At 49.1% G+C, this 23586-nt stretch overlaps 7 protein-coding genes across 7 annotated transcripts; 4 read left to right on the plus strand and 3 right to left on the minus strand.

The window, feature by feature from the left end:
* Nucleotides 1-2745: 2745 nt before the first annotated feature.
* On the plus strand, nt 2746-5139 carry LTR84_006781 (uncharacterized protein; the record flags this gene model as incomplete). The annotated part of the gene is made up of 3 exons (XM_064850339.1): nt 2746-3009; nt 3064-3091; nt 3143-5139. 3 exons carry the CDS (start codon nt 2746-2748, stop codon nt 5137-5139), a joined length of 2289 nt encoding a protein of 762 aa, XP_064702821.1.
* Nucleotides 5140-10462: 5323 nt separating this feature from the next.
* Nucleotides 10463-11962, minus strand: LTR84_006782 (uncharacterized protein; the record flags this gene model as incomplete). Its single annotated transcript, XM_064850340.1, has 1 exon — nt 10463-11962. One exon carries the CDS (start codon nt 11960-11962, stop codon nt 10463-10465), a length of 1500 nt encoding a protein of 499 aa, XP_064702822.1.
* A 578-nt stretch (nt 11963-12540) lies between these two features.
* LTR84_006783 (uncharacterized protein) lies at nt 12541-13574 on the plus strand (the record flags this gene model as incomplete). The annotated part of the gene is made up of 4 exons (XM_064850341.1): nt 12541-12613; nt 12666-13062; nt 13118-13270; nt 13325-13574. The coding sequence occupies 4 exons, from the start codon at nt 12541-12543 to the stop codon at nt 13572-13574; spliced, it is 873 nt and encodes a 290-aa protein (XP_064702823.1).
* Nucleotides 13575-14380: 806 nt separating this feature from the next.
* On the plus strand, nt 14381-16101 carry LTR84_006784 (uncharacterized protein; the record flags this gene model as incomplete). Its single annotated transcript, XM_064850342.1, has 2 exons — nt 14381-15985; nt 16036-16101. 2 exons carry the CDS (start codon nt 14381-14383, stop codon nt 16099-16101), a joined length of 1671 nt encoding a protein of 556 aa, XP_064702824.1.
* A 621-nt stretch (nt 16102-16722) lies between these two features.
* LTR84_006785 (uncharacterized protein) lies at nt 16723-20607 on the minus strand (the record flags this gene model as incomplete). The annotated part of the gene is made up of 5 exons (XM_064850343.1): nt 16723-17760; nt 17820-18693; nt 19702-20156; nt 20232-20530; nt 20580-20607. 5 exons carry the CDS (start codon nt 20605-20607, stop codon nt 16723-16725), a joined length of 2694 nt encoding a protein of 897 aa, XP_064702825.1.
* Nucleotides 20608-20729: 122 nt separating this feature from the next.
* Nucleotides 20730-21915, minus strand: LTR84_006786 (uncharacterized protein; the record flags this gene model as incomplete). Its single annotated transcript, XM_064850344.1, has 4 exons — nt 20730-21416; nt 21465-21539; nt 21594-21716; nt 21778-21915. 4 exons carry the CDS (start codon nt 21913-21915, stop codon nt 20730-20732), a joined length of 1023 nt encoding a protein of 340 aa, XP_064702826.1.
* Nucleotides 21916-22779: 864 nt separating this feature from the next.
* LTR84_006787 (uncharacterized protein) lies at nt 22780-23580 on the plus strand (the record flags this gene model as incomplete). The annotated part of the gene is made up of 1 exon (XM_064850345.1): nt 22780-23580. One exon carries the CDS (start codon nt 22780-22782, stop codon nt 23578-23580), a length of 801 nt encoding a protein of 266 aa, XP_064702827.1.
* Between the last annotated feature and the right edge of the window lie 6 nt (nt 23581-23586).

Genomic DNA, 23586 nt, shown 5'->3' on the forward strand with positions numbered 1-23586 from the left:
CAAAGCCCGCCACCACCACTACGATAGGGGGAATGTTCCCTGGGAAAGCCCTAAAAGCTAGTTGTAGGAATCGAAGGGAATTGGTTCTCTATGCCAACTCGGCATGGGCTGTTGCATGGCGTCCCCAATGGTTGACTTACAACTCCCGGACAGTTGCCTCTACAGGATCAAGGGCACTGCCCTAACTGGTTATTTCAGGTGGTTCGACAGTACATCACCATTGAACATCACAACCAGTTACCACAGGGCTTGGACTTTTACCCTACTCGCTCCCTCAAGCTTTAAAGCGCACCGGTTCAGCGCCACCCACGCAACCCATGATGGAACGTGGGTGGTGAACATCAGCAACCTCGAGAGCCAGTTTTGCGGACCGAAAAAACGTGGCTTTAGCTTTGGCTGCTGATGCTCAAGCAAACCCCCGAAAATGGCCCCCCCAAGGCTTACATCGAGGAATCTGGAGAACTTCCTGGCCTCGGATTCAGCCTAGACCAAGACCTAAAAATCTATCCCGTTGCTAATTGCATCTTTTATGCTCGAGTCGGACATTCAGTAAACGATAGGTGCACCACGTCAAGAGCACCAGATACCTTACTGACAATATTGATCATCGCCAGTGACCATTACAAACAAAGCGCAGAAGGACACTGCTTGTACGTACACACAGCTCTATCACCACCCCGGGACCATCACAATTATCTGCTGGTACTCCACAATCTTTACGATCATGAATCGTTTAAAGACTGACGACTCAGTTGGTATGAGTCGGATGGTCCCCATCACCTTCAACACTAATAACAAGTACGACTACTACTATACGGCGTCAGCACGCGGCACGAGGGATCCTTCGAAACAAAATAATGACAACTTTTAGAATCCACACAGTATGGGAACCTGGGGAGCTCAAGGTTGACTGGGAAGACTCTGCTCCGTGCTTCGCACCAGTAGTAGATCATGAAGCCAATTTCCTACGTCCGGTAATTCGGGTCCCGATTAACATAGTTCTTGCATGCAACCCCTTGGAACGAACAGATTGCCAATGCTGGTTTTGTAATGAACCACTTTGGAAGATTGGGAGAATGGTCTGCTTTATCTGAAATGCCCCCCGCCCAAAAAGTTTAGCACTACCCATCAAAATTTGGTGCCGGAATTCATGATCCCAGCTATCCGTGCCGTCAAATGTCCCTTGAATATTGGAAACATACGAAACATGTAGGACAAAAACTCAAAAGGTCTTACGACTGTAGTCACCTACACCATCCGATGTTAAGACGCAAACTACCGAGTATCAGATGTGTCTGCAGCGCGGCTCAGTCACAGGCATTCACGGCAGATCGGGTCAGATCAGGTACAGATACTAGTGAGAGGACAATGCAGAGCCTCCAACATTCTGATCCTCTAGACGCCAAACGACGGGAACACTCTAGAGTGGAGTTTTGTGGAAAACTTGAGTCTGGATTTTCGAGCCCAGTCATACAGTTTCGAGCGGTTTTATTCCTACAAACAATTGGGACTGGACCAGGACGATAGTGTGTTTGGCTTAGTGCTCGCGATCCCTGGTATGCCCACTCCGATCGACGCTGGGGATCGACTTGGTGCTTGTTGACCCTAGTTCAACCGTGCCTAGGTCTGACGACACTATGAAAGTAGCTGCCAGGACCCTAGTCGTGCCCAAGGATCACCTATATGGGATAGCGTTTGAGGCAATCCACTCGTTTTTTCGGCATCGGCCCCAGGAAACCCAACAAGTCCCTCCCGTCGACTCTGGAATCTTGACCTTTTTCATACTTTGTCCCAGAACCACATTTACGAGTACTTGTGATACAATCGCAATTTGTGTCGCTGTTTGGGTGCGTGTGAGCCTTCACACTGTACCATATGCGTTCCTCTAATTTCATCGGAACCCACGCCCACGGCCGATAGCGCTTCTTTCCTTGGGTCAAGAGTCATTTTCGAGCGAAATCTCGGCAATCAACCTCATGGTTGATACTGGAAGCTGTGCTCCATTCTCTAGGCCGTTCAATCTATATCTGGCAATTTCAGATTGGATATTTACCCCTCTGGGTGTCGCATCAATATTGTCCTAATTTGCACCTCTCACTGCTTCAGCCACCTCACCAAATCAACCAGACCCTGTGTCGCCGTTGGAACTTAATTCAGCCTCGTTCGACTTATAATTCTCCCTACGTTCAACAGCCCCAGGCTTCTCGGCATACAGGCGACCAATTCTTCGCATAATTTTAGCAACTGATAGATTGGGACTCAATTTACTGGCATCATCAAAGTTGAGCTCTGGCGGGTGACGAAATCGCAATCTCAGTTCCACGACGTGCAGGTTTGCACCTGGCTGTCGAACAGACGCTGGTTCCATCAGAATCGTAATTCGATTGTCACTCATTTGTCGCCAGGGATATCGTTGGACTTAAAGTATCATTGGTTACACAACTGTGACGAGAGGATATTGTGCAGACCACTATAATCTGCCCAACCAGTTTGTCACTCTCACTACAGTGCGAAGGTACCACGAAGTACTCGACCACTACTGAACAGACAATCGCTACAAAGAGCATTTAAGATTGAACACTGTCTGACAATCCACAAAGTCAACCTGCATCCCAACACCTAGTTCCGATCTAACTCTAACTCAAACTTCTCCCGTGCAACAAAGAGTATATTAGGGGCTGCAGGCAAAGCTCGGCTTGTGACGGGATGAGTGGACTGTATAGTCATGGCATGAATATGCCAGATATGGCAGTTCCCAATATGATGGACCCCGGCTATCCTGTCTACGATACAGGATTTGGAGCACCTTATCCCAGACTGTCTGGTCCACCAACACATTTCGATGGAGTGGCATTCTGGTATAACCCAAGTAATAACGAACAGCTTTATGACCGAGATCATTTCAACGGCCGTGGTGTCCCCCTCCCCCCTTCTGCTATGGAGGCAGCTGCGATCAAGCACAGGAGAACGAGAAGTGGATGCTTTACCTGTCGAAGTAGGCGAGTGAAGGTAGGAAGCCCTTCCCACATCCTCGATGTAACCCTCTGCTAACACGGAAGGAAGTGTGACGAAACCAGGCCGATCTGCGACAGTATGTTCGCCAACGCGCTTTCCATTTGGATTTAGCTAACGTATTCACCAGGGTGCAAAAAGGGCAATCGCGAGTGCGAGTTTCCTCAAGCGTCATCTTCTTCCAAACGATCCAAACACTCTGAAAGTCGAAGTCCTAAAGAGCATGCGGCAAAAAGTGAAAACAAGAACGAAGCCGGGTCGGGCTTGCCCACGATCAAAGATGAAAGTGAAGAAGACGACGATATGGCTTCCTCTGATGATACCCCCGTTCGGCCATCCCTCGAACCACTGCGAGCAGATAGCACCCAATCTATTGGATCCATTATAGATTCAGCACAGCATATTGACCTCTCTCCACTGAGTAGAGAGCATGCTAGTCCCCAATCTACCGACTTATCAGACAATCGTTCAAGAGATGAGACACCAGCCTCGTCTCTCCGCACCGTCACAAATTCAGCTGAGATGCAAGCTATTCACGCAAAGATAAAGACCCTCAAGCCCGACCTCCAGAAATACCTACAATTCCAACAAGACTACATGACATTTTACCATTATTTCTACAAGCTCGACCCAACTGACTTTGTCCATTGCGAATTCATCAACCTCGCCCTTGGATTCGAGCCGTTACTGTACGCCGTGGTTGGTTTTGCGGCTTACCACTACGAATTGCAACAACCGAATCCCAAGTTGTCTCATTTCTTAGGCTACCATAGTCATTCGCTCTCACTACTCAGGAAATCCTTGGAAAAGAATTCCAGAGTTACTGAAGCAACAATTCTGACGGTATTGCAGCTCGCGACGTTCGAAGAATACATTGGAGATTGGGTTAATCTCGTGGGCCATCACCGTGCCGCTCACACGATGCTGAACGAACTGTACACTCCAGACAACATCAACCAGACCGATCTCGGAAGACGCATTTTCAGCTGGTATGCCCGTCTAGATGTCTTTGCCGGGCTAATGGGCGGTACTCAGACGCAGTTGGATCGATCTTGGTATGAAGCTAATGAAAAGTGGTATCGTGAACAGATGAAGCCAGCCACGGATAATGAAACGGATATCCAAGACACATTTGCATATTTCGTGGCTGCCAACCGCCTGATTGGCATGGACATGGCAACATTGTACGCCAAGTTACCAGTAGGTGCAATCAGCGTGGATGATTTCCATGCTGAAAACGCGAAGCTTGAAGCCAGGGTCAAGGACATGCAACGATTGGTCGAGTCCAAGAACAACGCCCTCTATCGGGTACATGATTACCCACAAGAGAAAATTCGCCCTCTGAATGATACCGATATCGTCAATCCTTATGTTTCTGGAGGATTGTTCACAGGTCCACTTTGGCCTCTCAATCACATGTGGCTCGACTGGTACGGTATAGAACAGATGATGAAGTACCAACTGGCATTATTGTTCCAGGAATCCATGCCTCCTGAGCTTGAACAACTGAGTCTAGAAGAATGCCGCATATTTGAAGCTCTCGACCGATGGCCAGATGCGCCAAATGGCGCCATTCTAGGTGCGCACGCCACTCTAGGCCTCTCCTTACTTTTCTTACAGAAAGACGAGCGACATACAATGTGGGCAAGAAAAAGAGTGGCCTCAGTTGAAAGACTAGGCTATATCTACCCAGTTACATTTCGCAGAAAGATGGCCGAGATGTGGGGCTTGACAACGGAACAAGTTGGAGAGGATCAGTGCGTGGAAAATTGGTGGTTGCCAAATGACGAAGGCAACATTCGCATGCTCAAAGACATGCGCAGAGTCGTTATTGAGAGACACGAGAACGACTCAATGAGCATGGAGTCACTAGTCGATGTTCGCGACTTGAAATCTATATTTGCAAAGATGGACCTTCGAACGCAGACGACGACAAGAGCAGGATCCAACACTGGTGGAATTAGCCCCCGCAGTGACGGGAGTGGACCGAACAGTGACAGAGGAAGCAATGCCAGTTTCAGCCCGACGAATGCAAGCTTTTCTGATGCCCGCAGTACCAGTACGGCAGGCTTTGGATATGAGCAAACCAAGAAATCAAAGCCGAAACGAGCGAATTCACGGCCCTGATCCACGAGTTTCACGAGCCTCACGCAATACTACTAGCCAGCCAGCTTTCTTTCTCAAGAATGTGGCTCGTCGACTTTCCTTGTCATGCAGGAAGGCCTCAAACTAGTAACGAAGATGCACCATAAACGACGTAAACGCAACAACGAAACGGGACGCTTTGGACGTGTTCCTCTATGCCTTGCAATAAACTTGCTGGCCTTACACAAAACTTGCTGAGAACGTTCGACAAATTTCACCTTACTCAACTTCTTTCCTTTCACCTTGAATTCAGAGACACAATACGTCGTCCTTCATTTCTCCCGATTTGGTGATCCATATTTTTTCTGCAATATGGGAGCCTTTCATTCGCAAAATGCTTTTCGACATCACGTTTCCCGGCCTCGACCGCGACAAAGCGAGAAACTGAGGAGAGACGATTCTTTTCTCAAAATTCTTTCTATTCCTATATCTATACGTTTCGAACGGCAGGTGGTTATCTCCCGGCCTGTTGTGAATTTCTACCTTCCGACTGTTCGGATGGAATGGTCCCCAGGAACTGCTATCCAATCATCTATTATTCTCGACTCAAGCTCACTTCCATTGATGGGATCCCGATCGTCCTTCGATGGCGAAGCGAATGGTTGATCACTCCTGAGCTACTTCCTTCTATTACCTACAATATTCTCCCTCTCATTCTCCATATTCTACTGCTATTATACCTAGCCAGAGAGACCACAGAACAGCCTTTTACCCCTTCGTGTGTGAAGGGTGTAGTGTAGTGTATTCTAGATATATATAGTCCATATGTTATTTTCCGCAGCAATACCTCACTTGTGAGGATATCTTGCTGATACCACACCACAGCTCATCTCTATACGACATTCTCGATGCTACTTCTGTGTCGTCTATCACGGCCCACGTGCTTCGTGTAGCGCGACCTCGTAGCTCCTTTTGGAATCACTTTTCTTCACACGTACCTCAATGTCTCCGTCTCGTGCAAATCCCGAGCGGGATGAGATATCTCGATTCGGACTCCTCACACGCTCGACGGGTCCATTTTCTCACTGGGACCAAGGCAGCAATGCAATGGTACGGAGATGTTTCGGGGGGCCGACAGTTCAACACTGTCATATCCAATTCTCCATAGAGAGCGAAGTGAGTCGTGCCAGTTGAGAATGGGAGGCCGGCTATTCTGGATCTCTTGACTATCGAGGCTAGCAAAGTATATTTCTGCAATCTACTTTCTTCACGGGATATATCCACATCACATCATGTTACATTCCGTAGAGCTCACTGGTCAATTTGGGTCGCACTCGTCAAGTATCCATTTGTAGCAAAGTAGCAATTGCCGTTATGGGTATTGGAGACACGTACGCGTAGAGGTAATAGTTGGAGGGAGATTTGTGTTTCAGAATTCTATAGTTGCGAAAGAAAGTTCCACAGGCGAGAAAGCCCAGTACGGCAACACGTATCAATTCAATCTGCAAGGTCCCCGACCGGCCGCCCAGCAACATGCGGCCAGCGACGATAGTTGGATCTAGGCTTGGGTGCTACCACTTCCAACCTTGTTACGAAGAACGAGGTACAGGGCTCGATATTCAAGCCCGTGCAGCCATCGAGTCAGTCAGTCAGTCAGCCATGAAGGGCCGTTAGGAAGACCAGGAAAAACGGCCCGTTAGTGAACCCGTCCAGCAAGGAGATGTGGTGCACCAGTGGTACCTAAGGTTCACGATACGGCTCCTCCCCGCGCGAATCATTGTGCTGTTGTGAAGCATGTTTGCACGATTGGTGTTTTTCGACATCAGGGATCAACCCTACGTGCGAACCCACCGGTGCACCCCACGAGTTGAGCAGGAGGCGGACCGTTTTGGGTCCACAGTGACTGGAAGGCATGTGAAGGCGATTCCCGTTGGGTCGATTGTATGTGGGACTTTGAGATCAGTTAACGTACGTCGTCCATGGCGGGATGCATGACGGCTAGCTGGCTGAGCTCTGGTCTCAATTTTTTCTTCGAGAAAGATAGTTTCGTGCGATGGTCCTTGCAGTTGCCTTTGAGGGTTTAGGTGCCGTTGAGTGGATTTGGAAATAAGATGCGGGAGCTCTAGTCAGTCATCAGCACGCTTAACCGTCAATATTGAGAATTGAGTCGTGTGAATTGCGCAAGTACTGTACATCGAGATTAGTAGTGTGAGGAGTTTTAGACTTTGATCTAGCTGAAAAGTACGAAGTACGTGGAGCGGTACCTCCACTGGTGCCCCAGACATGTAGCCAGATATCACGCCTGATCGCGAGCCTGGGCTTGCTGATGGGCCCTTCTCCCGCGTTGGTGGCGAGGGAAGGAAGGGAAACACACTGCGTATTCATAAGTACTCATACCTAACTGCATCTGGCAGGCGTGGACGATGAGCTTTTAGTGAATACCGTCTTCAGTCAGCCTTTGATTCAAAGATGATTCCAGCACATGCCCGTTTGGAGCTTCCGGTAGCCCACCTAAATGGAAGTATGACGAGTTGAGGAGCAAGTTATTGTACAGATACACGTCGTTGGAATGAGAATGAATGATTGAGTCAACGTAAGGCATTGGTGAGCCCCATCGGATAGCAGTACCACCGTGGTACTGAGTCCTTCATAAATACGAATGGATCGTTGCCTCCATCTCGAAGTACAAAAGAGACTAGCGCGCAGATACTCTGTTCTCGTAATCCTGGTCGACACTCGACGGCTAAGCCCTGGAATACCGTACACACTAGCGAGGCATACCCGGTATTAGTGGTCATCTCGAAATCAAAGCCTACCCATCTGGGTGCCATCAATGCCTTCGAGGACTGAGGCCTCCATGTCCGCGTTACTGGTGCCCGTGAGGTGTCTTTGGAGAGTGACTAGTGTAAGGCCCACCTCGGCGTGATTCATGAATATCATGTCCACCGTACCATACCGGGGTGGACAATCGAGCCTGAATTGAATCTTTCAGACGAGTATTGATCCATTAAAGATTAGAGAACAAGGTGACGGCATACGATTGGACGGGATGTGGACGGAATGCGGAGGAAACACCAGTGGGAGCTGCCATCTGCTACCTCATTGAGGGTAGTTGCGGAGACACCTCAACTTCCGAGGTCCTATATTCCTGTTTGCAAGGATACTTGGAGGGCGAAAGGCAGTCACCGAATGCTGCATGATGCTTGTATCCGCAAGGGAAATTTGAGTCGAGGGATTCCACAACAGTTAGCGCCTATCAGAAGTGCTGGGTCAATGGTAGAAAGAGTACGTAGTGCTTCGAAGGAGGTATCACTGGATGTTGTGACTTTGGCATCAGTCTTCCGTGGAAAGGACTTCGTATGTTTAGTGCTCTCAAAAGATTGGTCTGTTGATCCATTTACCCATCAGGTGCTAGACTGTAAGTGAAGTGCAGGGCCAAGATGTTGTGTCTGTTTGTAGAAACTCTAACTCTTGTCAGACCCATGCCAACGGAAGAACCTCGAGTAGCTAGTCCTTGGACGGCCATCAGGGGTGAAACCAGCGTATCAAGGCACCAAATTTTGCACACCAAGACATAAAGAGCTTCAGATCCGAAACTTGTTTCGAACAATTCAGTTTAGTCCCACGTGGGCCGGAAAAGGTGGGCTAAGAACAGCGTTCCAAGAGAAGTTCCGTCTTTTGTTAGAAGGCATTTTAAGACAAGGATGCTGCTTGTTCTCTTTCTGCAAGCTGTTGAGCCGCAATTGTTAGCCCAAGTAGCCTTCTGATAGTGTTTTCTCAGGAGATGCAGCCAATCGGGTTCGTTTACGCCCGTTGACCTTGAATTAATCAAACCTCGGAATATATTCTCTGAAGTTAAGCAGAATGTCTGAAATCAATGAGCATGAATCTTTGCCTGGTCAGGCGGGTGGGCAAGCCAAGTGACCCACATAATGGCCGTTGAATTGCTAGCTGCAGATCAGGAAGCCGGGTAACGCGCGATCGTACTCCGTTTCCCTAGGTTCCAATCCATATGGTCCATGTCTGTGATGACTTGTCCGTTCGAAAGCCACGGGAAGGTAAGTGTTCTCTGCCAAGAAGCTCATTCAGTTGAGTGCTCGTAATCGTGCTCCTATCTCCGTACACAGTCTTGATCAGGTAGGAAGCATCTCCTCAACAGTCTAATTGCATTGGTACGCTTCATGAATTCGAAGGCGCCGCAGGTCCTCCCTCCTCGCCTGGCGTGGCTGTTATTTATACACTATGCTCCAATCTGCGGTTCAAGCCTTTGTTTCGAGACTTGTGGCACAAGGCACCAACAGATGAAACACGAGGATAGAGTCTCATGCCTCCGAGTCTTTCTTAAGTGAGCAGGTAGCTGCTCGTAGATTTCATAGTTCATCTAGGCTCCATATTCCACAACATGACCTGTGAGTACACTGCAAACACGAAAGTGATTATGATCAATAATCGTTAGCTCTTTCGTGACCGGCAACATGATGCATCGGTTTAGGAAATCCTTGGTCGAGGATGAGCAAGGGTTTTCGCTAGTCGTCGGCAATGAGTCCTCTAGTTGCAGAATTGTGCACCTTGCACTCCGGACCAAATCGGTAGCCCTTCTTCTATTGGTCCAACGGGCTGATATCTCGCTAAAAGATATTGCAGACCGTGCAGTTAGTGTGTTTGGAAAATGAACATCTTCATTGATGGCGCCTAGTCCGGGGTAGGATGCTGTGTGCGCTAACCCTACCAATTGTGGTTTTTCAACGGCTTTTGCTTTGTCCAAACGCGTCCCAGAAATGACTGGCTTTAATCAGAAATGGTTCAATATGCTCATCTGTCAGTCCAAGGGCTATCATCATGATCAGATTATCCGTACACCCTCCAGTCGTATTGCTACTATCCTGATTTGGTGCGGAACCATGCACCCCATGTGTTCAAGCTATTCTTTGCCACCTTTCAAAAGTCCCACAGTTTTGATGAATCCTTGCCACTTGGCGTGCAGAACTGGCGAGACTTAGGTCGCCTTGAGCGGAAGAGCTTGGTCATTAGGGTGGAGTGTTGGAAGTTCAAGGCTGCAAAACCTGACCTTCTTACTCCTGTATTGCGTACCTCGTATTGTCCATCGGAGTTTGAGCTTGGGTTAACACCGGTGTCTTGAGAGCGAACGTGGTGGTGATCCGTGAATACTCTGTAGTCCAACTCGTCCCAATCGTTACTGTTTCGCTTGCTTTTGGAGAGGTAAACTCCAATCTACCAGGTACTCAGGGGGTATTGTTGACAGATCCCAAGTTATCGCTTGATGTGCCTGGTGCAGATCGAAACAAGACTGATATTGCACGTCTTGGAAGAGTCGAAGTGATGCATAGGCGGTGAAATACTCAATTCATGGGAGAGAAGAAGAAATTCCTGCGAGATTTGCATCGTCGTTGGATAGAAGTTCGTATTCGTTACCATCATACGTGACTTGGTGAACCTTTAGACATGAGGGCATGTGAAGAAGATGGCCCCGGCGATCGCGGACGAATTTTGCATACAGTCCTGCTGAGCAGTATACGGCTGCCAAGGATACCAATGCTGGATAACAGAATTGCTGTGGCCTTGGAAAGATGATAGTCAGAGCAAAAGCACAGAGTTCGAAAAAGTTTTGAATTGATGCTTCGAATGAAGAAAACGAGCCTCGATGTGACGGTATGACCGATTCTTGAATAATAAGTTGAGCACAGAGATCGAATGACCATAGCCCGAACCGTGAGAAGATCAAGGTAGTGACGAAAAGGGGCAGGGAGGCCTGGCCGAGACCGTGAAAGCCGGTCCATAGGACATAAACAGCCGGAGTGAGACATGCTGCCTGCCACGACAGGAACCATATACCGGCTCGTACTGGACCAATTTTTGACATGAGACTCGGTGCTGCGAAGGTGGATAACAGTTCTGCCAGTGTTGAAACCATTCGCAGCAATCCAATAGTACTCGCCGTGAAGACTGGACTCGGATTTGACAATAGGAAAGTGATCATCTGGCCCGAGAATGACAACACTGTCAAATACAGTGTTGACAAAGCCAGAGAAGGCAAGAATCCTGTTTGACCGATATAAGAGACGAGAGGTTTAGATAATAACTGGACCATGTTCTGCATGGGACCACTGCGTGATCGTGTTGATTCCGTCATCTCAGATGATATGAGATTTGCCTCCATAGCATCATTATCTTCTAGAGGATGGGCCTGCTGACCAAGAGTCGGTACCTGCCAGAAGACTTTGGCAATAAACCAATATTCGACGAGGACAGATGTAGCATTGGTAGCCAAGGTGACCCAAACAGCCAGCTTCGCTGACCAAGAATGTAGAAGTGCGATCCCCAGTGGAGAGAGCAACTTGCAGATGAGATCAATCCGTCGCATTTGAGCGTTAAGGACTTGGAGTGCACCATCATTATCGGCTGAAATGACGAGGACCCAATCCCTCTCGATTGCAACGGTATTCATGATAGCGAAGAGCTTCTCGAGACAAGCAAATATCACGAGTAAAGGGAAGATGAGAAACAGGGAATAGTCCAACATCAGTTGGTTCGATTGAAGAGCGACGGAGAACAAACCACAGGAGAAGACGACCGCAATCCGCTGTCCAACTATGGAAAGTCGAACGACATGAAGTCGGTGAGCCTTGTCGATGTAGCTACCAACTTTAGGGGAGAGGAGGATGGCAGCCAGAGCTCGAACCAAGGCATAAATTGACATGGGAAGCAACGTGCTTGGGTAGATCGTGGCTAGAAATAGGACAGCGCCAAACTCGAAGCCTCTGGAATTCCACATGGATAGGAAATGAGAGACATAGAGGTATGGAGTCGGAAGCGAGTCCGTGTTGCTCGTGGTCTGAGGGTCCATGGTCGTCGAATCAACAGAACTGGGATATCTGGTCACTCGGAATGTAAAGATGAAGAAGATACTCCCACCAAGACAGGTAGCGATACATTGATGATGGTGTAGAGTACTGGAACTCCCTACCACCCAGAGGGGTGGCTTGAGGAGAGTTCCTCCATCGAATTGATCAAAGGATGTTGCATCACGCCTATCAGATTGCAACCAAGATGAAGGAGCGGTGGACTTCAAGTTGGAGGACGTCTCAAATAGTGCTACGGGTGATTGCAAGGCGGAAAATAGATCTACCGAGGTCCGATATGGAAAATAGATAGACCGGGATCCGATCGCACTAAGCTGGAAAAGGACAGACTTGGACGCGTCGCTCACATGCAGCATCAGCCCTACAGATAATTAACTGCAGCCACAGGAGACTATTGACAGCTGTCCGAGACTCCTGGATGCGATAAAATCGTTGGACCTCTTTCTTCTACCCTGTCCTCCTCAATCGGTCTATCTCAGGCATACGACTCACTCGGTGCGCAACATTTCATCGCCGCATTCTCCAAGTCCAAGGAGATCGAGCGCATGACATTTCGCCAATAATGGCCAATACACTGTCGGGGAATCCTTATGACGATGATCATGCCGTGCTCGACGATGATTTCCTCAACGACGGTGGGTGCTGCTTGAGAAACTAGCCTCGTCGTTATGACTGACAATGAGCTAGAGGTTGAGCCGGATGAGCCTTCATACAGTACATCCGACCGGGCACCTTTAACAGGCAACATTCAATCGTCATCCTCGTCTTCACAACCACCCATCAACCAAGGTTATCTAACGTCCCGAGTGCCAGGTGAAGATAGAAGAGCTCCGCAGAACACGATTGACGAAACAGTATGGGCAACGGTCTCAAGAGATCTATGGGCGGTGTGGGAGAAGATGATGCAAGTTCTCTGGCCCAAATACCTCCTTGGAGGGCTCTTGCAGCGACAAGGGGCAGGAACAGGAGATGTGGAGAGTCAAGGATTCGGCCACGATATTCGAGGACTGGTTGGAAGATGGCCCGATGCCGATGGTATTCTTCAAGGAGGCATGAGTGATGGTCTAAGAGATTGGGATCTGTGGTGAGTGGACACTCGGAACAAGACGAGCTTCAGGACTACAACTAACAGGCCCTAGGGGACCTCTCATCTTTTGTCTACTGCTCAGCATGTTCTTATCATACCGAGCTCCCGAGAGCCAGACCGACCTGGTCTTCTCGGGAGTTTTCTCACTGGTATGGATTGGTGAAGCTGTGGTGACTCTGCAGATCAAATTGCTCGGCGGAAACATGTACGTTGGATTTGCAAAGGATGTGGCCGTTGACTTGCAGCTGACAAACATCAGATCCTTTATGCAATCAGTATCCATTATCGGGTACACATTGTTCCCACTGACGATTGCAGCCCTTCTCAGCGCTGTTGGGTTACCCATGATTGCCAGAATACCAGTGTATATTGTCCTGGTTGCCTGGTCCCTGGCGGCTGGGGTCAGTATACTTGGTGGCTCAGGAGTGGTGAAGAATCGAGTGGCATTGAGTGTGTATCCTCTGTTTGTCTTCTATCTCGGGCTGGGATGCCTATGTTTTGTCAGCTAGCCCAGACTTGAGCCTGACAGTACGGATGAGAGTGGTGATGATGACTCTCTTGGTATTCTGTAATTTAGACACGAATGTATTACCAGACTATAGCGCCAGTATCAGCATCAACCTCAGACTGAATCTATGATTTCGATGTTTGTGTAGTCCAATATTAAAAATCACTGACAAGGCTTCCACATCCGGTGGGGCAGAAGTGAAGACCTCGAATGGACGATTGAATCATTGTGCGGAACCACCACCACTACCACCAACTGCGATCTGCATCTGCGAATGGCTGAACCCGAACCGCCATCATAACGCACCATCTCATGTTCTTCATCGCTTCATCGACATCAATTGATGAACTCACAGTAACTCACGGCGATAACCAGTGTTGATACCATTGTCTAGCACTTGTACGAAACTTCAACTCATTGTTATCGCAACGATCTCACCCACTTGCTTCCCACATACAATCTTACGCTTTGTCCTCATTCCAAGATCAGGCACCGCCGTCGCCCTCTTCATCCGTTGGCTTATTGTTCAGCATACGTCTGGTCTGCCCGTCGATCGCGAGCAGTGGACAACCAGAACGACCGGAATAACTGACCCCTCAATCCAGTGAATGAAAAGCCTTCCGGCAAGAACAAACAGCAGGCTTGACACATAACTGGCAATATTGCCCCGCCGCACTTGTGCGCAGGCGCAATTTCTATCAAGAGCGAATACCAAGGGCGAACAACCATCCTACTGCCATTTCGACTGTTCGGCTCTCCACAACTCTGTCCCCGGGTGTGGGAGTCATTGGCAAGATACCTATCGAAATGTCGGCCCAAAATGGTCATGAGAAGCCTCTTGACATCTCCTCCAACCCTACCGATATCATCACACGCGATCGTTCCCCACAGGCTGGAAGCTCCGATGGCGAAGGAGGCGAACGGAGTGCACGAGAGAAATTGAAGAAGACATCGATCGCAGGCTTGGTTCAGAAAGTGAAGGAATCTCATGGGGAAGATTTCGGCGAAAATGATACACTCCTGACCGAGTCAAGCGATCTGCCAACAGAAAACGGAAGTAGAGGGCGACCGTCCAAGAAACGGTCGTTTGAAGATCTACAGAACGATGAATCTGGCTTGAGTGTTGAGAATGGTGGCCCTCCGCTTCCCAAGAAGGGTTTGCATAAGAGAATGCGATCAAGAGAACTTACTGGTGACGACAATGTCCAAACATTTGATAAAGAGGATCTTGCAAGCCCCGTCCAGGAAGAGAGTGATCTTGAAGCCGAGAACTCGCCTGGGGGTCCAGGAATTCTGGTTGCTGCACCCTCCCAAGAAGAGGTGGATAAAGCTGCAGCCAACATGGCATCATCAACATCACCCGCCATCCAAAAGGTCGACCCGCCAGCATCTAATGAGACGTCTAAGATTTCTTCGTCATCTGGGTTTGCCAATGCCTCTGCAACGTCCCCTTTCGGCAACCTGGCTTCTCCTAAATCTCCTTCTCCAACCACGCAGTCTATTTCTTCTCCCGATAAATCTACCTCAATCTCGGCATTTGCCTCCTCTGGTTTGTCGGCTTTTGCTTCATCTGAGAAGTCACCCTTTGGTATGGTTGGAACCACTGCCAAAACCTCGTCTGGAGGCTTCGGCTCGGCTACAGGAGGCTTTGGTGGCGCATCACCATTTGCTAGCAAACCCTTATCGGGGTTTGGCTCGGGTGGTGGATTTGGAAGTGGTGGAGGGTTTGGTGGTGCTGGTGGTGGTGGTTTTGGCGGCAGCACGTCAAAACCATTTGGTACCGGCGCTACATCGTTCGCTGGAGCTGCAGCAGCTGGCACATTCGGCAACGCAAAGCCATTCACATCGTCTAAGCAAGATGATGACGATACCAGTCAGCACGACGCAGATGGTGATGAGCAACATCAAACAGAAGATGACACCCAACAAGACCCCCGTTTCAAAGAACAAGAGCATAGTAAGTCTATCAAAAGTTGTGAAGATAGTATCTCCTATACTTATGCATCCGCAGTTGAGACCGGAGAGGAAGAAGAGAAGACAGTGTTCAGTTGTCGAGCCAAGCTGTATCACTTTGAGAAGGAGTGGAAAGAGCGCGGAGCAGGGGTTTTCAAGATCAATGTGCGTTACGAGGCATCATCACTGTCTGTTACAAAAGACGAAACCACCGAATCAGAGGCTGGTGAAAGCAAAGATGATTCAGAAGCTGATCTTGAAGCCGGCGATGAACTTGGGCCCCAACTCGAACGCAAGGGCCGCCTTCTCATGCGTACAGACGGTGTTCATCGTGTTGTACTCAACACACCAGTGTTCAAAGACATGAACGTGGGGACACTTGATGGAGGAGAACCATCAGGGAAGACCATGTTTTTGACAGGCTTGGAAGATGGCAAACCCATGAATCTGCAGATCAAGGTATGGTGAATTCTAAAAATGAGAGCACAGAGCAGCTAATGATTCTCTAGGTTGGCAAGGAAGACTTCCTGAAGGAAATCTACCACAAAATTAGGGAGTTACAGGAAGACCTGTGAATCTGGTGATTCCGAAGCACCGAGACGTCTTCCTAGATGAGCCTGCCGATAATTCCTGGCGGTGCAACACTTTCGACGATGGCTGTGGACATCAACATGCTCGGAGTTGATAGGGACCCTGGCAGTTTACGGGCAAGCTATGGATTGGCCAAGCTGAAACGCCACATGACACACACACACACGAGTGTTGCCTCTTGTTGTTACACTCGCTGGCCATGTGCATCAGAGTTGGGCACTTCCTTTGGTAGAAACGAAGCGACTTCCAGGAAAACCAATACTATTTTGTTGGAGTGGCATTGATTGAATGCGAAATGAGAGCCGCGATTATTACCCATAGAGTTGCCATCCTCCTGCAGTGCAGGATTACAGGTAGAACTATGAAGGGCATGGTGAGAATAGCGATGAAGGAATGCGCAGGTCAAGCGAAAAACGAGTCCCATCACCCTACACGTTCGTAAGACTAAGAAGAAATAATCAAAATCCCTTTGAGCCTACAATAACTTTATTATAGTGTCTCTGCTGCACAATCATAGTAAGGGCTTCAATGTGCAAAGGACTAGCTTCGGAAGTAACAACTTGAATGGGAGTCTAGAATGGCTACAAATGTGAACATCGATTCGATCACACCTCGGGCAGTGGCAGAAGATCCGACCACCACCATTGACCCATCGGATCATCAACTAACAACGAGTCATATCCTGCCGTACTGTCGTATGCGCTCACTTCATGGCTAGTGTGGTTGGCGGTGACGGTCACATTCCCCGGCAATCCGCGAACAGACTCACTTGAGCGCTGTGGCCAGGCGGCATAGTCAGCCTGACGATAGCTAGGCGTTGCGTCGCCAGACAGCACGTCGGTCCGATCCTGTTCCCTCCTTGCTCTGTGGATGTCGCTCTGAGCCGCCTCGAAGACAATGTACCAGTGCGAGCAAAGAGCCGGGCCAAACGGACTGAAGAGATCCTGCTGGTGTGGACTCAGGTCAATCTGTTCCGGGTGAGAGGAGGTGGTCGATACATTGCGGATGGAGTGGAGGACTCTCTCGGCGCCGAATGCAGTGGGAAACCGCTTCTTCAGCTCCAGGATCGCTTGGTCCGTGATTCGCGTTTCCTTTCCTGCGTTCGCAGCCAGCGCCGGGAATCGGTGCGCGGAAATCTGCAGCAGCGAGGCTACGAGCAGGTAGAATATCGAGGCCGGCGACACGAACCAGATGTCCGCCCAGTCGAGGTATTCCTCAAAGATGCCGGAGATGAAACTCGCGGCCAGCACTGATACTCCCGAGGGGCATTTGTCTGGTGCTTCTTGTCGGAACAAGATGATCAGCGCCACAAAATAGGGCACATGCAGCTGTCGGCTGCGGAATGAGTAGGGTTTCAAGAGATTCGTGGTGCGGTCGTGCAGGTGGAATATCTCTGGAAGAGCACCAATCCACGAAGACAGGGATGTCTCGAATTCGAGGCGCTGGTTTTCAGTCAGGTGTCCACGGAGGCAGGATTGTGTCAGGTCGCCCAAGATTCGCGTAATAGAAATGAAGTTCATGAAGAGAAGAGCATCCTCGTCGAGTACAGCGAAATCTCGAATGTTGAGCACTCGCATATTGGAATCCTGTGGATTTATGGCGCGCGGCCGGCCGTGACTCGTGGCGATTTGACTGTCTCTGGACTGTTGTTGAATAAGTCAAATCAAATTCTCTAACATCTCTGAGGATAGGTCGCACATACCACGAGCGTCCACCAAAGCTTCCTCCAAAGTTGTGCATGCTGATGGCGTTCATTGGGCTCCTTGTGCAAGCCTATTTGGTGGGCAAGGGCAACCCCTATTCGGAGCCAAAAGCTGCTGTTGTCGATCGAGATATGTTCCGGTCCAGACTGGTTCCACCACTGCAGGAATACCGTAGCAATGATCACATCAACCGTGTTGTGCTCGTCTCCAGAGTAGAACCTGGCCTTTGCACGTTGATAGCACTGCTTGCCAAACTCTGCGGCTCTTGGTGCGGTTGAGACTTTCGATCCCGCGACAAGAATTGATAGCATCAACATTGATGGTTGGTTTGCAGTACCGGAGTCGTTGAAGATGGCGTGAATTCGATCTACGTCCACTAATGGCATCCACGGCCCGCATTTCTTGATGAAACTGACGATTAGGCTTTCCCTGATTGATGAAGATACCATGCCGTCTACTGTAAAGTTTTGAACTGTCAAATGAGGCGATGGTGTTGGGGTTTTGTTGTTGGTTTGCCGATATTGAGACGCATCTTGCTCGTCAATGATGACATGAGTGTCGAGGTAATTCGACCTCCCAAGATAACTCGGCTCGACTGATGACCCGCCGCTATCTTCCACTGCAGATGTCTCTCGATTGGTATGACCACCGTAGACCTGAGTTGTCAGAGTAGTAGAAGGGGCAATACCCCTTTTGCGTTTGCGAACATGTGGCCTGTCTCGGCTATCAATTGATGCACTGAATTTGTGGCTCAGGAACCCACCTGCATTCAGTTCCAAGGTGGCGACAACTGGAGCACGATCCTTGATGGTCGAAGGATAATGCGATGTCGCAACGTATCTTTCTCGAATGGCAGTTTGCGCATGCTTGTCCCTGTTTTGTTGGCTTCGGGCCCATTTTGGGCAAATTCTGTCAAGCAATCCTACACACAAGCAAAACCACCATTGTGGCAGTGGTTGGGATATTGGCCACACAGCTGAGGAGCTAATAGACTTCTTTGATGCAAAGATATACGAACCTTCTGATGAATGTCTGATTAAGGGTAGACGTGGTTGAGGATCAGAAGATCTAGACATCAAAAAATTGAATGCGGAGCAAATAGTTTCCTTAAAGCTTAATTTGAAGTCGCCTATCTGCGGCTTAGCCTCGTCAATAACCTGGTCGCGCTCGAGATGCTGACCAGAGCTGTACTCAGACAGAGATTGCTATTCTTCACCCACGCTGCGTGGTCGATCTTCGGCTAGTACCTACGGGAGGTATATTAGCAGTCCTAGACCCGACTAGGGCTCAATCGAGGATGACTCAATTCCAGACTCCCAACGAATCCGAACTCCGAGTGATACTTCCAAGCGCCCAACAATAAGTCCAGTATCTTTCTCTGGCATCACAAGCATAGCTTCTGTGGACTGTAGGGTTCAGTCAATAAGCAAAATGCCCGTTGGAATAGATCTGTTGCAAGATGTTCGTGCAGCCCGTGATAAGGTTGTGGTTTCTAGCTGTTTATTCAGACCCTAATGACACGTTACGTACTAGCATAAGACCAGGGACTCTAGTGGTCTCTCGAGCAGAGATTGGGCCTCTCTTGGAAGCTCATAAATTTACTCCGTACTATAGGTAGATTTCTAGGCCCTTTGCGCACGGCTCAGCCGAGTACAATCACCTGCATTGTAGCTTTTGCTTAGGATTTGTTACTCCTTGTTTAGGATACGGCGGAAGATGCTCAAACGTGAGTTTAGATCGCGGAATTTCAAAGAGATCGAGATTGATTAAGTATCGTGCCATTGGTTTGCTGACTATATGCGCTGTGGTTGCGCAAAAACCGGCGTTCCTACGCCTATCACTACTTCGCTGCTTAAAATATGAAATATTGCAATCTCTGACAGCCGGCTTGCGATCTCGCGCAGGGTCGGCGAGTTAATCGCAATACTAGACTCAAACTTGAGGGAGGTCTTTTCAGACCTCCACGCCTGGGTAACCCGAACAGCTGCATCATCTGTCTTGCATGGAACCCAAAGGGCGAAAGCGCCAGCAGCATCGGCGCCGAATGCGGGCAAGTACGTCCATGTCAAAAAGCCTTTGTTGGCATAGATTCCAGGTAATTTTGGCGTCCCAAATGTGTTGAGATCATTATCGGGGACTGCCTCTAGGTCACCGAGAACCATGTTCACCAATACTTGCCCATTCGAAGAAGCCGTAGCACAAAAGCGTTTCGAGTCGTGTTGGGCGGTTAACGTGTTAAACACTGCAGGTATTCCGTAAGTCTCTCGATCCCGGATGATCCAGTCCATCTGGTCATTGAGGACTAAGGGAATATTTGTTCCACGAATAATCTCGTTCTTGGAGGTTTGATAGGCGACATCATGAATGTGGAGTCAGAACGCTTCACAACGACCACCACCAAGCCAGCCGACAGCGTCGAACGTCGTATGTGCAAGAGTGCAAGTCACTACGGTCCCTGGAGCCTCGATCGAGAAAGACGGTACTCCTAGAGGTAGGAAACTTTGGAGTAGGGTCTTCGAAGTTCTAAACTGTATTGATGCTGTAGTAAACGGCGACTGGTCTGAATGCGAAGGTTGAATGAGGATTGGGGAGAGCGTTACCGACGCTGAACGCGCTGCTTTACTGGTACGAGTCCATTTCCATTCTCTCAACTTCTGAGCCGAGTTATGAAATTCGTCATGTCCAAAGTTATACCTCCTATGCTCAATTGCTGCTGGAGTCAGTGTATCAACAAGAGAATCACCATCGCAAGAGCTTACTGTTGAGTTTCTCGTCAGGCACATCCATCCCGGCAAGGCGTGTGTTCTCTTGGATCTTGCAAGCTCGATCATATCGGATAGAGTTGTAAAGGCGCAACCGCTCTGAGACCTCTCCAGAGTTTAGCCCCCTTTCCAAGACTACACCTAGAGCTACAGCGTCTTCCATCGCCATTGCTGCTCCTTGACTCTGATGGGGCAAAAAAGGTGCGCTGCATCGCCTATCAATGCGAGTCGCGAGTTGACAAAACCAGGTAAGTTTTTCATATCCAGCAGCCTCCACAACTTCAAAGAGTCAGGATTTGCTTTCTCCAGCAACGCTTGAAACTTCGGAGCGAAGTCTCGATAAACATTGAGTAGGGTTGCTTTGCTCGTATTCGTGCTCCAGCCATCCCCAGCATCAGACTCAGACTCGGGATGTATGCAAAGTAGATTGAGCAAGGTGTTGTCTGACGTCGGATAAGCAATGATACGTCGATCCGTGCCAAGGATAACTGAGAAGATGCCAGGTTTCTCGCAGAGCGGCCTCGTCATCGGATCGTTGAACGCATCCTCTCGAGGAACCATGAATCTGAAGCCGCTCTTTCCTGAACCAAAGGTCTTCGCACTCTTTCCGCCAGGGACTACGCGACGTGATTTAGAATAAATACCATCGGCCCCAATCACAACGTCGGCATAGACTTTGTTTTCATCCCCCGGCGTTATCGATGCATTTTCCGGGTCGACATCCACAACGGAACAGGACAGATGCTGCTCACATGGTGGCCCGAATCCATCGCTGGCCAAGGCTTTCTCTTTCAGCACATCGTGTAAGCGGACCCGGTGCGCTGACATCCAATCCTAAGATTTATCAGAGCATACGCAAAGGAAGTAGTATGCACCACTTACATGTTGCCATAGTTTACTGGCTTCGCCCAGATTAATTTCACGATACAGCTCACCAGAAGCACTAAATTCGCGGACCTATGTAAGTTTTCGCTTTCAGTAAGAGCCTGCTCTGTGCCGCTGGAGTCTTACATATTCAACTTTGTTTGCCCCAATTGTGGGGTCAACTCCGAGCGCCTTCAGAATACCGTACGCATTTGGAGCTATGTGTACTGCCGCGCCTAGCTCTTGAGCAAAGCGACTCTGCTCATAAATCTTATTCACGTTATCAGCAAGCCCTAAGGAAGCCCCTTATGCAAGAACCCAAGTTTGTCACCTTGACATGATGGCCATTTCTGCGCAAGGCGATGCCGACAGTCAGCCCGGCGATACCGGCGCCAATGACAACCGCTTGGAGCGGCTTCGTCGATTCGATAGATGACTGTGCAACGAATTTTATAGGTGGACTCGACATCATTCGAACAAGGCACTCTTGCGCTGTCTGAATATGAAATCGATGACAAGGTTTGAAGCAAAGCTTTGTGATATATGCTATTATGGAAGATCACTCAGTAACACTGAAGGCTCTTCATGGCAGATTATGGTTATCATTACCAGGAACGCGCTTGACAGAGACCAGACGATAAACTGATACCAAGGCTTGTTCTGTAAATTTGTTGCGAGGATTCCCCAGCGCGTCTTCTTCATGAGTTACGTTCGCTCGGAAGAGATGGGTTTGTCACCCCAAAGGTGAAGACCCGTTGCGGAATGGGAGATTGGGAGCCTCGCGAACTGTGATTCGCGGATCACCGATTCATATTTCCCCGGAAAGAGAGGCCCCGGGAGGGGCCATCAGCGGGAGATGATGTTCGGCTCAGACTTTGTTAGTGATAGTTCGTACGCTGAGGACACGGAACCAAATGGCTGCAATAGCAAAGCACAGATCCCTGACTATCGTGATCTGTAAACTAAACCAAATAATATGCCCCCGAGGATTGCTAACTCCCTCTATTGAGAATCATTTTCGTGTTAGGCTTGGAGTATTGGATGTAAGAGACCTCGAGCTGGTCAATAAAAAAAGGCTGTGGTCAGAAATGACATTCGAGATTTGAAAGAGGTCACTTTCGATGAAGAGAACGCACTCGTTTTCGAGAAAAATGTGTCTGTGCCCCTCAAGGGCTCGGATTTGCCTGTACGAGCGAACATTTACCGTCCTCTTGATACATCACGTCAGTATCCAGTCTTAAGTAGCTATGGTCCGTATGGGAAGGACATATTTTACGGCGAGTGGGTATATGATTTGTGAGACGATGACTGGGCAGGTTGGAAAACTGGTAAGATGCCCAAGGTATCAGTTCGAGTCAGGAAGGGTGATAAAGGAGTGAATGATGCAGCCGCGGAAAGGGCGTGGTCTACTCGACCAGAGAATGAGTGGCCTATCGCCCGTACAGATTATCAGCGCTGGTATCTCACTCCCAAATACACGTTAGGAACTGACCCACCTTCAACTTCCGCAGTACTAAACTACAAGGCACTTGGAAGCCTCAAGGATCCCCAGCTCTTCCAATTTCGCAGTGCACCTTCCAAGCAGGAAACAGAGATTACCGGTCATATCACGGCACATTTGAACTTGTCCTTGACTCGGCAGCTTAATGATTTGGACGCATGGGAGCGTCCAGAACTCGATATTTTCGTGACTCTACGTCACATTGGTGTGGATAGGCAAGAGATAACTTATACAGGAGCGGCTGGAGATCCGGTTGCACTGGCCAATGGCTGGCTACGACTGAGTCTACGCAAGGTAGATGAAGATCACCCAAAGCACCGTCCATGTCTACCCAGGCGAAACTATTTGTCAACAGATGTACTCTCGGTCGAACCGGGCGAGGTATATGAAGTGGATGTAGAAGTTTGGCCAACGAACGTGGTGGTGGAAGAAGGCTGCTCGTTATTGTTCGAAATATCCTCAGGCGATACTAGAAATTCGGGTCTCTTCACACACGACAATCCGGTTGACAGACCCGCATCTCGGCTAGCTGGACTCAACTACGTCCATTTTGGTGATGGGATCCTTAATTATGTTGTTTTGCCAATCATGCCACCTGCCAATGAATCTAATCAGGTTGTAGAGCCATACTAGTAGTTG

Source organism: Exophiala bonariae (genome assembly GCF_035927105.1).
Source record: "Exophiala bonariae strain CCFEE 5792 chromosome Unknown scaffold_26, whole genome shotgun sequence".
Classification (NCBI taxonomy): domain Eukaryota; kingdom Fungi; phylum Ascomycota; class Eurotiomycetes; order Chaetothyriales; family Herpotrichiellaceae; genus Exophiala; species Exophiala bonariae.